Raw genomic sequence first — 13,999 nt, 5'->3', positions numbered from 1 at the left:
CTAAGAGGAGGGAACACAAAAGAGGGACAAAGGCACTGGAGGAGGGGAGAAGAGGGGCTTTGCAAAATTGCAAAGGGGGGGAGTGCCGGCAAACCCCTCCGCCCTAACTTCAGGCTGTCCCACGGCCGGAATCAGGCCTTCACGTGGTCAGGCACTTGCTTGGGCCCCTGAGTGACCCCGTCACTTCCGTCCCCTGCCTCTGCCCTTCCATTGGAGTACCTCCGAAGGGTGCCCTCCCTGTCCTTTCTCTCTCTCTCTGGGGAATTGTGTGGATCCAGACCCGAGGGCAGAGCGGTTGGGGGGCAGGTGGTGGTGCCCCCACCAGAAGGGGGGATCATTGGGACACCTGACCCCATCCTGTGCCTGCGGGTGGCGGCTTTTGTGTGATAAGGACAACAGAGAGCAGCAGTGATTTTTCAGGGCATCAGCTTGCAGTGGAGGGATAGCCCAGCTGCCCTCTCCACCCCAGGAGGAGGAACCAGCATCCCTGGGCTGGTGCCTGGGTATTTTTGGGAACCCCGTGGACCTGTCCAGGTTGGTCCCTGATGCAAGGGAAGTGAGAGGGAAGGCCAGTGCCCAGGCTCAGGCTCCCAGGGTGTGGTTGCGTTGCAGGGATGTCTGGGCCTTGGAAGCAGTGGGTTTTTGGGTGGTGGCGCAGGAGAGGGAGGAGAGGGAGGGATGCCCAACAGAGCTGGCTTTGTTGTCCTTGGAAGGAGGGCTTGGTTCAGCAGCTGTTTCTGGCTGGAGCAGGCGGACGGCTCTTCCCTCCAGCAGCCGTCAGGAGGAAACCGCTCCTTGGCCTCCTTCTCTTCTTCCAAATGGCTTCCAAAGGGCTTCACAGTCATCTCTGTTTGTGTGAGTGTGTGTCTTCTAAAAAACCTTTCTCAGGCGAGATCTGTGTGCTGTTAGGATCCCATCTGGAGGTTTGCTGGACCCGCTGATGGCCGAGTGTGGCCTGGCTCTGGGGGCTCCCTGGCCTGTGCTCCGGCCAGCTCTTCACAGGCACCTTCTGAGGCAGGGGAGATGGATGGACAGATGGATGGACAGACAAGGGTGGATGGGCAGAGTTGGAGCAGAGGCCCAGGGGATGCTGGGGATGCCAATCTGAGTGGGGTGGAGCCTGCCAAGCAGGGACTGCACTCTAGTAGTATTGGCCCAGGACCCTCCTTGCTACCCCCACTTTTGGGGCTGCTCTTACCCACACACTTTCTGGGTTCTTCCCACTAGGCAGAGGCTTCCTCCATCCAGAGGCCTTTGGGCTGTGAGAACCTCCCCAGAAGAGTCCCTGTGTCCCGAGCCTCCATGTCACTGCCGCTTCATCCCAGCCTTTCTCATCATACCGTGTGTGGAGCTGGTGCAACTGGGTGAGCTGCTGGCCTTTGGAGGTCCATAGGGATGCAGGGCTCTCCCCTTCCCTTCTTCCCATGGCCATAGCTTGTCCATTGGGGCAATGGGCTGAGTGTCCCATTGCTCCCCATAGAAGAGGAGGGGAGCTGGCCAGCCTCCCTTCTTCCTCCAGGCAGCTGCAGCCCATGTGAGTTTTGGGGGGCAGACCTGGCGGCCCCCAGAGCCAGAGAAGTAGCCTCTCAGCTGGGCCTTTGCCGCAGGCTTTCTAGTTTCCATAGAGGACCCAGCCTGTTTCGAGGGAATTGTGGTTGCCTTGCAGCCAAGATAGTTTGGCATTAACATCCATTCCCAGGTTCTCTTTCATCAGGAGCAGATTATGCTGCTTAGCCCAAGTGGAGGGTTGCCTTCTCCTCCTCCTCCTCCTCCTCCTCCTCCTCCTCCTCCACCTCCACGTGGTCCCTCTAATTCTTGTTGCTCACAAAGGCTCTCAAGTGATTGCCTTGGAATGGCAATGGGGCTGCCCGAGCGTTAATCGTCTCCCTGGTACCTGCCAGCCTTCCCTGGCTTCCCATCTACGGATGCCCACCTTCCATCCAGGGAGACTGCCCTGCCCACTGCGTGGCACCCTGCCTTGTCAAGTGGCACTCATCTGCTTTCCCACTCCCAACACACAAACTCTTTTTGGGAATTCTCTCCCTGAGTGGGGTATGTGTGTTGTTAATAATAATAATAATAATAATAATAATAATAATAATAATAATATTTATTTGTATTCCACTTTTTCACAAAGGAATCAAAGTGGATTCCAACAGTATAAATAAAACATCAAACAATTAAAAATTACTAAGTTAAAACCCCCAAACCTAACCCCTCCCCCAATCATAAAAACAGCGATCAACCCCTAAAAAAAGATTAAACATCAAAAAATTTAAAACTGTCCAATAGGAATACGGTACACTAAAATTTGGGTCAGATTAGCGCTAGAAATGAGTCTTCCTCTAGAGAAGGGGGGACTGCCCCCCACCAGGAAGGCAAGGCTGGAAAATGTGGGGAGTATGTGGTCCCCCAGGTTTAATCCCCATGGTCTCCACCTGAAATACTGGTAAAGTCCCCCGCCTGAGACCTTTTAGCTCATGGGGGATGGCAGAGAGGCTTTGTGTCAGGGGGCCTGCTTGGCATGGGGAAGGGTCCCAGAGAGCAGATGGCCCGAGGCCAGTGGGCTGATGCAATGGAGGAAAGGCTGGTATGGAGGGAGAGGTCCATGTGCCCAGCCCTGTTAGAGTGGTGCCCTCCTCACCTGTCTAGGTGAACATCAAGGGCCATCCTGTCCATGTAGGTTTTGAGACTGAGATGCCCCTCCATCCGTCCTCTGCCTGCGTGCTTGCCACCCCAGACAACTCCGGGGGTGGGTCTGGGGTCCTTTTCAACACTCTTGGCGCTGCATTTTCTATGACTGTTCTCCAAAGTTGTCTAGAGGTCTCTTGAGGATGGGGGTCTTGGTGGTTGGTTGTCTGTATTGCTCTGATTCCAGAAGGACTGTCCAATGGACCTGTTAGCTTGATACATGAGTGCCACCCTGTCATGCCGACATATGCGTTCCCCACCAGTGGGTTTTCATGCCAAGAGTGGGCCAGACATGCCTCGTTCGTGCAAGGGCTGTGCACTGATCTGGGGCAGAGAGGGACTGACCTCCTGTGGGCTGAGCTAACATCATTTCTCCCCCTCCTTCCAGATTCGTGCCTGGGAAGGGGCTGGTCATCTACCCAGAAATCGGGGACAAGTTGGACATCATCTGTCCGAAGGCGGAGCCGTCCAGGCCCTATGAGTACTACAAGCTGTACCTGGTGAAGCGGGACCAGGCGGACTCCTGCAGCACTGTCATGGACCCAAACGTGCTGGTGACCTGCAACCGGCCTGAGCAGGAGATCCGCTTTACCATCAAGTTCCAGGAGTTCAGCCCCAATTACATGGGCCTTGAGTTCAAGCCGGGGCAGGACTACTTCATCACCTGTGAGTACCCGCATCCCCCACCAACTAGCCCTGTGGCACCTCCGGAACCTCTGCCCATGGCTGGCGTGGGCCCCAGTCGCTTCTGCTACCAGCCAGCCATAGGTGTCCCAGGGCATTTTGCTGCCTGAGGGGAGAAGCAAACCAGTGGGGTTGCCCCACAGTGCTCACTTGGAGCTAGTGTATGGATGAGTGTGAGGGGGGCTTGTGGAGTCCTCTGTGTGGGGCAGTTCCTGCCAAGGGAAGGGAAAGGGGGTCCAGGGGGGGAGCTGGTATGGTGTCTTTTGAAGGTCCTTTCGTCCCAGTTCTCCTCCTCCTCCTGATGCCCACTCTCTTATTCTGGAGGTTTGAGACTCCTTCTGACTTTTCCTGTTAGCCCCTCCAACTGCCGTTCCCTTTCAACACTATCCCCTTTGGCTTCTGGACGGTGGGCTGGCTGTGCACTGAACTTTGGCTTTTGTCCTGGCCAGAGACCACCACCACCACCACCACCACCTCCTTTCCTCTCCTTTCCTCTTGGTCTGGCTCTCTTACCTTGCCTCCCTCTTGCCAAGGCATGAAATTGCCATTGCTGGAAAAGCCCCCCCCCTTGGCCACCCACATTTTACCTCCCTTCCCGCAAAAGAAGCCCCTTGCATTAAGGAGCTAGCCAACCCTAAGCTTTTCTGTCCCCCTTTATCTTCCCCAGCAGCGGATTTAAGCCCTTGAGAGGCGGGGGGGGGGGGGGAAGCCAAGGGGATTTCTTCCTTTTTCTTCCTTTCTCTTTTTGGCTGGGGGGAGGCAGGCATGCAGATGTGTCCTCTGCTTTGGGCCAGGACTCCTGGGGCCCTTTCTCAGGCGTCCTCAGCTCCCCATAGACAGCTGCCTTGCAAGGGAGCAGTTGTTTAGAGTCCCCCTTCTCCCCACTCTTCCTTGGGGAGGGGGGTCTCTTTCATGGCTGGAGCTGAAGATTTATCTTTCTAAACCTTTGGAAGCCAGAGCTCTGCCTCCTTCTTTCCATCCTTTTGGGTTCCTGAATACTAAAAGCCTTCTGTGAAAAGGGTCTTCCCTCCAAGGGGTCAGGCTGGCTGGGGAGGGGTCTTTTTTCTCCTCCTTCATTGTTTTCTCAGAATGTTTTTCTCCTTTGTGCTTTTTTTTTGAAAGGAAGCACCCGTGTCGTGGCGTGTGATTTGCGTGTGTCTGTGTTGGGCGAGGGGCTCTTGCAGATCTAAGGGATCAGTGGGGCCCACAGCCAGTTCCTCTCACGAGGGACAACCCTGCCGAACACACACTGCTGCTGTTTGGCCTCCCTGGAAGTTGTGTTTGCCGGCTGGGACTTCCTGTCCCCCGCCTCAGTTGGCTGCAGAGGGAAGCATGGTCAAGGCAGCCATGGTCAAGGCAGCCATGCTGTGTGCTTGAGCATCACTGGCGGTGTGGGAGATGTAGTTTGTGGGATGCTTGGAGAGAGGCTGGAAGAGTGCTGGGGAGGGACCTGGAAGTCCAGGCCCCCCAAGGTTGCCCCCCCCAAGTGTGCTCCAGGTGTGGCACACACATAGCCAGCGGAAGAAGGTGGTTTGGCGTGGCATTACTGAGCCAAGGTGGGCCTGCCCCAATGGGGATTGCGTCTCCCAGAAACAAAGTGGGGCCAGAGGAGTTTTGAGGGGCTGCCAGGATTGCGATGGAACGCCCAATGTGTCTCAGGCAGAGACCTCTGAACACCTCACCAAACTGCAAATCCTGGAGTGCCTTGGGATGGAGCCATGGTGATTCCAGTGGGGCCCTCACCCCATAGTTGTGTGGTGTGCAGGAAACCTGAGGCTAAATGTTGCTTGAAGGTGGATTTTCCTGCACCATCTCTGTAGCTGTTTTCTTGAGATTCTGGGATCTGCTGCAGCCCATCAGGAGCATCATGGTGTAACAGAAATTTCAGGAGACTTAGATTTCTAGGATTGGCAGATCAATAGGATTAGCAAGAGGACCTAGTAATTGAAAATCCATAAGTTTATTTCCAGTTGTCGACAAAGGAAAGCATTGAACTCAGTGGAATTCAAGTTCCAAAAAGCTGAGAACCCCGAACAAGACAAAATGGCTCTTTTGATATTATTCAAGACAAAGGAGCTTCTTCCATACACCTGATTGGCTAATTACAATTTAAGCATATAGAATTCTTACAATCAGAACAGAAATACATGCATACATTAAAAGTGCATCATCACTCCTTACCCCTCCTTTAGCCTTCCTTCTAACCTTGCTTCTGAATGTCCTTATCTCAGTAGTTTATGTTATGTCTTTCTACTGGTGCCAGCTTCCATCCAGGTCAAGATGCACTCACTATTCCTTTGCTCTAGTAACTCCAAGCCTTTATTTCAAAAACTCTCTCTGGCTGACAAAGGTGACTCCATCTTTCTATAGCTTTTATATTTCAACAAGGAATATTTCCACCACAATGGGAGGAGATGGCAGAAGAGCATTAGGGCAAGAAAGGGGCAGCCTGCCCACCTCACCCCACAGCCAAGTCTGGCTGAACCGGGGTTTCAGGGGGCAGAGCTGGGTATCTCCTGTGTATGGGAGACTTTCCCTTTCCCAAAGCCCCAGAGATCAACCCTCCTTCATTCTATGGCTGTACAATCCTCAGCCCCTGAGGCCTTTCTTGGGGGCCAGGAACACTGGGGAAGCCCAGTGGCCATCCCTTTGGATTCAGTGATTCTGGTTTGTTGGGGTGAGTGCTGGGGGGGGGGGGTAGTTTCCATGCAAATGGCTTCCAAGCTCATGGGGTTCAGGAGCTTCCAGTCTCCATCTGAAGAACTTAGGTTTGGGGCTGCCTGGAGGGGCCTGCAAATCTACCCTGTGACATTTACGGGGTCTCCACACGTCAGTGGGTGACATGAAGGTGCGCGCGCGCACACACACACACACAGAAGGACCCTCTGGGAAGTTTCTGGGTGGGGTGTGTGGGGAGCTCTCATTTTGGGGCCATTCCTTCTCCTCCTCTTTGGAGTGTTTTTGGTGGTGAAGCTGGAGGGTTTTTTCTCTGGCCCCCTTTGCTCTCCTCATATGAAATGTAGGGCAGCCCCCTTCCCTTTCCCCTCCTATTCTTCCTCCTTGGTTCCTTGGGGCAGGGCTGCCTCTGGTGGTCCCTCCCAGGGCTTTCAAGCCCCTGAATGGACAGTGCAAGCCCTCCAAAGAATAGCCATTGTGCAACGCATGGCTTTTTGTCTCGGAAGCTTGTCTGAAGACCATGACCAGAGTAAATGTGATTTCGTCGCTGAGCCTGCCTCCCACCCTCTGTCTTTCTTCCTCCCTGTCTCCCTCCTTCCCTTGCTGCTGCCTTTTACATCCCTCCTCCTCCGGCCTGACCTTTGTCGTTGGTTGATTTTCCTGGCTCCTGGCAGCTGGTTTTGAGGCGCAACCTTTTCAGGCCTCTCATCCCTCTCAGAAAGGATGGCAGCCCCCCAGCCAGGACACCACACACACAGACACACAAAGACACACAACAGAGTGGGGTTGGCTTGGAGGAACAGAAAGGAGCTTTTGAAAGCCAAGAGGTCTCTCCATGACATTAGTACTTGCTGCAGATGCAGTTTCTCCATCCCACACTCAGCAGGGGCTGCTGGGTTTTGCAGTGGTGCACCATAACTCTGTCCATTTCTTCTCCCTCCTTGATTATTCTGATGGCACAATCTGGTCCTTGGCTGGTGAGGCAGTAGTGGCACCAAAGTCGACTGGCTGGCCAGTTTCCCTGCCTGCCTGCCTGCCCTGGGGGCTTCCTAGTCCTGAATTGACCCTTCGGCCCCTTTGTTTGGGGGCTCAGGTTAAGAGCCAACAGAGCCTGTCTTGGGAATTTCAAAGGGCCACCTGTAGCTCCGTGGCCAAGTAAGCCTTTTTATGGAGAGGGATGCAGTCTCAGTCCTGGGGTGCCCTGGCCCAGAAGGAAGAGCCCCTTGATGGAGACCCCACAAAAGTGTTGGCTGCCAGTTAGTGTTGACCAGGACAGTCCCAGCTGACCACTGGTGCTCTGGTCAGGGTGGCAGAGGGCAGCTGCTGCTGTTTCTAAGCGATCTGTGTTAAGGGCTCTGGGTTAAATGTAGACTCACACTTGGAGAGGGAATGCATCTTTCTGCCTGTGGATCAAGGTGGCCTTTGTGTGTTTTGGGCCTGACCTCTGTGAAGCCTCAGCACTAAGTCAGAGTGGTCAGCTTCTGACCCACTGAAGCAAACTTTGTAGGGAACTTCTTTGCATGGGGTTGTCCACACATGCACATAGGCACACATGTACATGTCAAGCGGTGTTCAGGGGTAGCTGATGTTGTGCCGGTCCTATCAGCACATTAGGCTGTTCTTCTTAAGTCCTGCTTGTATGCGTGTGGGAGAAAGAAAGAGAATGAGAGAGAGAATTGGAGTGCATACGTTCCAGAATTTAATCTACCCAGTTTGTTCTCTGTGGAAGGAAGGAGTCTCCTTTGCAGAAATGAGTCTTGGATGGTTTGGCTGCATCCTTGCCTTAATGGTGTGCTTGTGCTGTGTGATGAGTGTGGCCTTTGATCCTGCCTCCAAGCACAGAGCTGGTGTTCACACAACTAATTCAGTCCCCCTCATTGCATCACTGCCGACGCACAGACTGGCTCCCCCAGAAGCTCTTGCCGTCTAGTATTGAGAACGGCCAGGCTGTGTGTGGGGTGGGGTTTTTAGCATCTTCTGTTGTTTCCCCCTCCCCAAGAGGGACTTGGAAAGCCCAGGGCTGGCAGGGGACGTGGCCCTGTGGCCCCTCCGGCAGCCTTGGCCTGGGCAGTTTCTCAGTGGCTCCTCTGAGCACTGGGCCCTCCAAGGGGCTGTGGAGGTTGGCTTGGGCCTTCAGGGGGCTGGGAAGGAGCCCCCCTGCTCCAGGCCCCAGAAGGGGGGCAGAGAGGAGGAAGCCCACCTCTTAAAGGGCACAGGGTCTGGGGACAATCAGCACTCATGACCTGTCCATCTGTTGGCCCAGTGGGCTCTCAGTACAAGCCCTCATGGTGTGGGGAGTGCCGTGGGGCCCTCCTTTCCTGACCCACAGGTCAAGAGAGACGTGAGGAGCAGTTCGTTACTTTGCTGCCGTCCAAGGCTGCAGGGCAGGGATGAGGAGCTTGTCTTGCAAGGGAAGACCAGCGTTTGTCCAGACAGTGAAATGCAGCTTTCATCTCGGGGAAGTGTGTTGTTCCATGCGCAGCGGAGGTCTTGGGCACAACCATGATCAGCTGGTTTTATTTTTTCTCTCTGAGGACACTGGTCAGACCTGGCCTGACATGACATAGTCTTTGCTGCCGCCTTCCATGTTGAAGCAGGGAGCTTTGTCCCCTTTTTCTCTTTGGGAAATTTGGCAGTCCCGAATTGTTAGGTTTTTGTGAATGGTGTCCTTCTGTGAATGGTCTGCTCTTCCTTCTAGCTCTTTTGGAAGCTGTGGTTCATTTGGCAAAACCCAGAGGTCCAGCAGTTGGTGCTGAAGGGGCAAGGAAGGGTGGACTGGGGTACAGGGCCCCCTCTCTCTGCCAAGCCTGGCACAGACCCTCCCTGCCCCAGGCGGCAGAATGTCCCCATCATGGGGGTGCGCCTCTCCTTAATTCCCTGCCGTCTGCCCGAGCCACGTTTCACACCTGGGCCATGGCAAGACCTGGACTTTCATGCATGCGTGCATCCTCTTCCTCTTTTCCATGGCCATAAGGAGGCTTCCAGGTCCATTTTAGATTAGTTGCAGCTTACTGTGACATCCAAAACCAAGCAAGCTATGATTAATCTTAACTTCAGTTTTTTATTTGGCTTGTTTCAGCAGACCACCATTCACCTTAACTATGGTTTGTCCATGTTCAAGCATCATAATACACTTTGATTAATACACAGAGAAGTGGGAATGTCTTCACTTCTTTTCCAGGCTCATCTTGAGAGGTCCACTTGGTGGGTGTTTTCAAGCCCAATGTTAGCTTGTTGCTTATCCTTGCAAAAGGCTGTGTGTGTGTGTAGAAATAGCCCCAGTTTAATCCGATCTCAGGGAAGAGCTTCCATTTTGAGGGCCAGACTCCTTTTTGGGAGGTGATAAGCAAAAGGGGCAGGACCAAGAACAGCCTCTTTTAGCTTAAACTTCTTGTGGCCAGCACCTGAAGCTTTTGCATGGTGAGGGCTGTGCTAAAACTGGGAAGCCATCAAGTGGTTGAACCATTACCATTTGGGAGGCCCGGGGGGGGGGGGGGGTGGATCGGGGCCCTGGGCCTTGGGGGTCCGCATCCCTGGTTTAAGTCCTGGTTCCACGTGGCATCCATGGGCAGGCCCTGGGCACCCATACCCCCTCCAAGTCCAGGTGGCTCCTTACCTTTAAGTCTGTTTTCCTCTTGCAGAGGCTGCCCTAAGCTCCCTCTGCCCCTTCCCATGTCCTCGGGTGCCCAGTCTTGCGCACTCTCTGGGCGTCTCCCCGCCCTGCTTTGGATTGTGAGGAGGGGCCTGGTCTTAGTCTGGTCTTAGCTGGCCAGCCAGCCGAGTGAGTGATGGCTTTGCTCTTAATCCCCGCTTGCCAATCCCCTTGGAAACCTCTTGCGATGGCTCTGGCAGCCGAGTGAACAAATGTTCCTGATCTGATGGAAGGAGCATTAGCATGATGCCCTTTAGGGCCAGAGGCGGCAGTGGCAAGCAGGGGGGGTATGTCGGATGTATGTGTTGGAGCACACAGAAGCACAAATTGTCCAGTGATGGCTGTCCATTTGCCCTGAAGCAGAAAAGGCAGAAGTCAGGGCACTGCGGGGGGGGGGGGGGGCTGCTTTTGGGTTGGAAAGAAAGGTGGCCATATGTGTGTGGGGACTTTTTAGCGTGTGTGTGTGTGTGTGTGTACAGACACACACACACACACACACACACACACACACAGATCTTCCAGGCAGGTGGTTCTCTTGCTCTCCCCCCTCTCTCCCTCTCCCCATGCGCCCTTTCAGTGTGCATGAGTGGCTCTGCCTCCTCTGACCTAGAAAGAGAGGAGAGGCTGGGTTCTTGCAGATCAGTGGTGGCCTCTATCTCAAAAATGGAGACTTAAATCCTGTGCAGTCCTTTGGCCGCTGTCCCACTCCACTCCATATATATGATCTCCTTTGCGTAAGGGCTGAAGCCACATGCACATGGTGTGTGTGTGTCCTTAAATGCAAGAGTTGCATTTCTCTGTTTTCTCCCCCCCACCCCCCTCCCTGCTCTGCCAGGCCCCAATCCTCAGGTAGGCACATATGTAGAGTGGGTCATTGAGGACTTGGAATGGATTGAGACCAGGAGCATATGGGCAGCTGGTGCAGCTCCTTTAAGGCCGGGTTTCTGTGCTGTCCATGCGGCACTTGGGTCAGCAGTCTGGCGCCTGCATTTTGCACCAGCTGCAGCTTCCAAGTTGTTGTCTTCAAGGGCAGCCCCACGTACAGTGCATTGCATCTGTCAACTCGGTGCATGGACTGCTGTGGTTAGGCTATCTCTGTGCAGGAAGGGCCACAGCTGGCACACTAGGGGCCACTGGCACCAAGCCCTCCAAGTGGGCCATGGACTCCACTGTGAGGCCAGTAGCCTCTCCCGGGCCACAGGGAGCTTGGGAAGAGCCACAGCAGCATCCATCCACCAGCTCTCCCTCCTGGGAGCCCAGACCACCTGCCCTCCCCAATGCTTGACCAGCAAGGCCCAGGGTTGGGAGCACATGGTCATCTTTTTTAATCCCTCCCTCCCCAGGATAATGATGATGATATTGACTTATTTGCTTCCTGCCTTTTCCCCAGTTTAGGACTTAAGGTGCTTCATAGTAGTTAAAAATACTTAGTGAAAATATTTAGTTAATTAGTTAAACACACCATACAAAAGTTAAAAAGCAATGAAACGCCCAAAAGCATTTAAAACATGAACCATTAAAACAACAGCAACACAGGGTGGCCAGATGACCCTCTTTTTCAGGACATGTCCTACATTTCAACCTTCTATCCAGGAAGAATTCCAAAATGTCCTCTGTTTCAAGCATGAATAAGAAGCATGAATTTATATTTACGTATATGAGTGCTTTTAGCTTTTATTTGGTCATGTCCTACATTTTGAAGTGTCTTGCCCTCCTTTGCATTTATCACATCTGGCCATCCTACAGCCACAGCAACAAGAAATGAAAGTCCGACACCTTCTGCAAGGACTGTTTACCCTTAAAATTTAATTCAGACAGGCTTGCTGGACTACAAAGGGCTTTACCTGTTTGTGGAGGGATGAATAGTAAAGAGGGTGCCAGCCTGGCGCCTCTGGGTAGGAGGGTGTTCCAGGGACCTACCAAGAAGGCCTCGCCCGCCTGTCCGCCGCCCGTCGGCCCGCTGGGCTCCCACCAGAGGCTCCTGAAAGTGGTGGGATGGAGCTGGGGAGGTTCTTTTGGGGTCAATGAAGCTCTTCAGATAATCTGGGCCTGAGCCATAGAGGGCTGAATAGGGCTTCAGAGGTCATCACCACCAGTGCTTTGAATTGCGCCTGGGAGCTCAGTGCTGCTCAAAGCAGAGTCGGCTCTTGGCTCAAAAGCAAAGTTGGGCCTTAAAAAAGTACCGTAACTGAAAAGGAAGCTGGGGGGAAATGTCAGCAGTTTTGGCTCTGTTTCCTACCTGCCTCTTTCTGCCTTTGGCAGCACCTGGTCTTGGCTGTTTTTGCACAGATGGAAGAGTCATTAGGAACAATAAAAGATGCGCAGCTTGGACTTGCAACAGTCTCCTCGCATGTTAATTGCGCATTGGGGCCTCAACCATAACAGAGACCTGCTAAAGGGAGGCTGGGAGGGAGCTCAGGCATTTTGATTTTGGCCAAAGCGGACTGTTTAAGAGACCTCCCTGGCATTTATCTTTCGCCAGGCAGGCGCTCCTAATCTTCTGTCCTGCCAAAGTCATACTCTGCTTGAAAGATTAAAACGTAAATCAAGGACTGCTGTGGTTGCATGTGGAGGTTTTTTTCGGGGGAACGCCTGGCCAGCTCAGCCCTTGTGGGATGGGGGTCTTTCTATATACCTCATGAAACTCCAAATCCCAGGATGCCATAGGACAGGGAAGCTGCGGTGGTTCAAGTGTGATCAGAGGGCTGTCGAGGTTTAGAGCAGAAGAGGCCAAGGACTGGCCCATCTTTGTGCCCATCGGCCACAGCCGTGTCCTGGGTTCCTGCAAATTCTCCGGGGGCTACTTGGGGATCATCAGTCTAGGGGACCCCCCCCCCATGTTGAGGTGTGATGTTTTTGCATAAAAACTTGGCTGTTGACGAAAGCCTTTAGGCCTGATGACTGGTTTACTTCAAAGTGCTTACACACTTGGTTTTAAACGCTTTTAAGCTTCCCAACCTGTTTTAACTTGTTAAGGTGTTTAATATGCGTTTAGTCTATTTTAAGTGTTTGTATTGTTTTAATTTGTTTTAACCTGTTCATATTGACTTGACTTGTACACAGCCCTGAGATCTTTTGATAGAGATAACAACAACGACAACAACAACAAGCACAAGAGATTCCTTTGCCTTTTCCTAAACCATGCATGCCACTTCCTGGCTGTGTTTTAATTCTGCTGAAGTGAAACCCGTTTCAAGGAACTGGACATCTGCCCTTGTGGCAGTGGATCTGGCCCTGTTGCTCTTCATGCACTGCAAGAGACGCAGCTCCTGCCCCATTTGCAAATCCCCCCAGAAGGAGCTTCCCCCACCCTCATAGAAGGGCCAGGTGCCCACCTCGCTTGCAGTGGGGAGGGCTTGCCTGCTGGGCTGCTTTTGGGATGCCAATGTGAACTTTGTGGGTTGAGGGCACCCTCCTGCACTTCTGCTTTGCAGCCCTGGCTCTCCCCTCCCTTGCTTCCTCCTCATTTCCAGGGGGTTGCAAGTAGGGAAAGAGAGTGGTGTGGGTTTGGGCAGCCAAAGAGAAAGCAAGTCACCCCCAGAGTTTGTCTACACACACATAGTTTGGATGTGCATCCGGCTGGCTTGGGAAGCCCTTGGCCTCCCTTGATGTGGGGAAGTTTCTGCCTTTCTGGAGAGATGGTGGGCAGTGCCTGTGACCCCTCTTCCTTCTCCTCCCCCCCAGGAAGAAGCCCATCCAAATGGCTGCCCTCCTTTGAGAGCAGGGAGGCTGCTTCCTTAGCCACACGGGTATCATTTTTCGCCTCCTCCTCCTCCTCCTCCTGCGACCCCTCTGTCCGTCAGTCCGCTGGAGGTCCGTTCTCTGTGGGGTGGCTATGGCTCCCTCCAGTCTGACCCAGAATGGGAGAGGGTTTAAAATACAATAAAGCAAACCCTGCCGAGGCTGGAGGCTGGAGCGCTTGGGTTGCAGGGGCTGAAATTAAAGGGAGTTCAGCCGGCATTTGCCCTGCAATTACAGCTGTTTCAGAAGACTGAGTTTACGTTAATCAGCAACACAAAAGTCGTGTGTGATTGTGGGTAATTGCATGGTAGACAGTGCGGAGAGGGGAGAGCCACTCCTCTTGTCTGGTGTGTGTGTGTTTGGGGGAGAGTTCTGGGCTGGTTAGCCTCCCCCCCCAAAAAGCCATGGGACCTCTTGGCTTGCTGGCCTCCTGCGGTGTGTGTGTGTGTGGCAGTGGCAACCTTTTGAGAGAGAGGGTGTCCCAGGGTGGCAAGGGGGCATCAGGTCTGGCCTCCTTCGCTCTCAGGGCAGCTACAGAAAGAAGGGGGTGAAGCC

At 53.5% G+C, this 13,999-nt stretch overlaps 1 protein-coding gene across 1 annotated transcript in view; it reads left to right on the top strand.

Annotated features, from left to right (window-relative positions):
* The window catches only part of EFNB1 (ephrin B1), a 55,031-nt gene that overhangs the window by 22,428 nt on the left and 18,604 nt on the right, over nucleotides 1-13,999 (top strand). Inside the window, exon 2 of the mRNA XM_042480097.1 lies at nucleotides 3,080-3,459. Coding sequence (XP_042336031.1) covers nucleotides 3,080-3,459 — 380 coding nt within the window. The remainder of the gene's footprint in view (nucleotides 1-3,079; nucleotides 3,460-13,999) is intronic.

Source organism: Sceloporus undulatus, chromosome 7 (assembly GCF_019175285.1).
Source record: "Sceloporus undulatus isolate JIND9_A2432 ecotype Alabama chromosome 7, SceUnd_v1.1, whole genome shotgun sequence".
In the NCBI taxonomy this organism is placed as follows: Eukaryota; Metazoa; Chordata; class Lepidosauria; order Squamata; family Phrynosomatidae; genus Sceloporus; species Sceloporus undulatus.
This window is presented reverse-complemented; position numbering and strand designations above follow the sequence as displayed.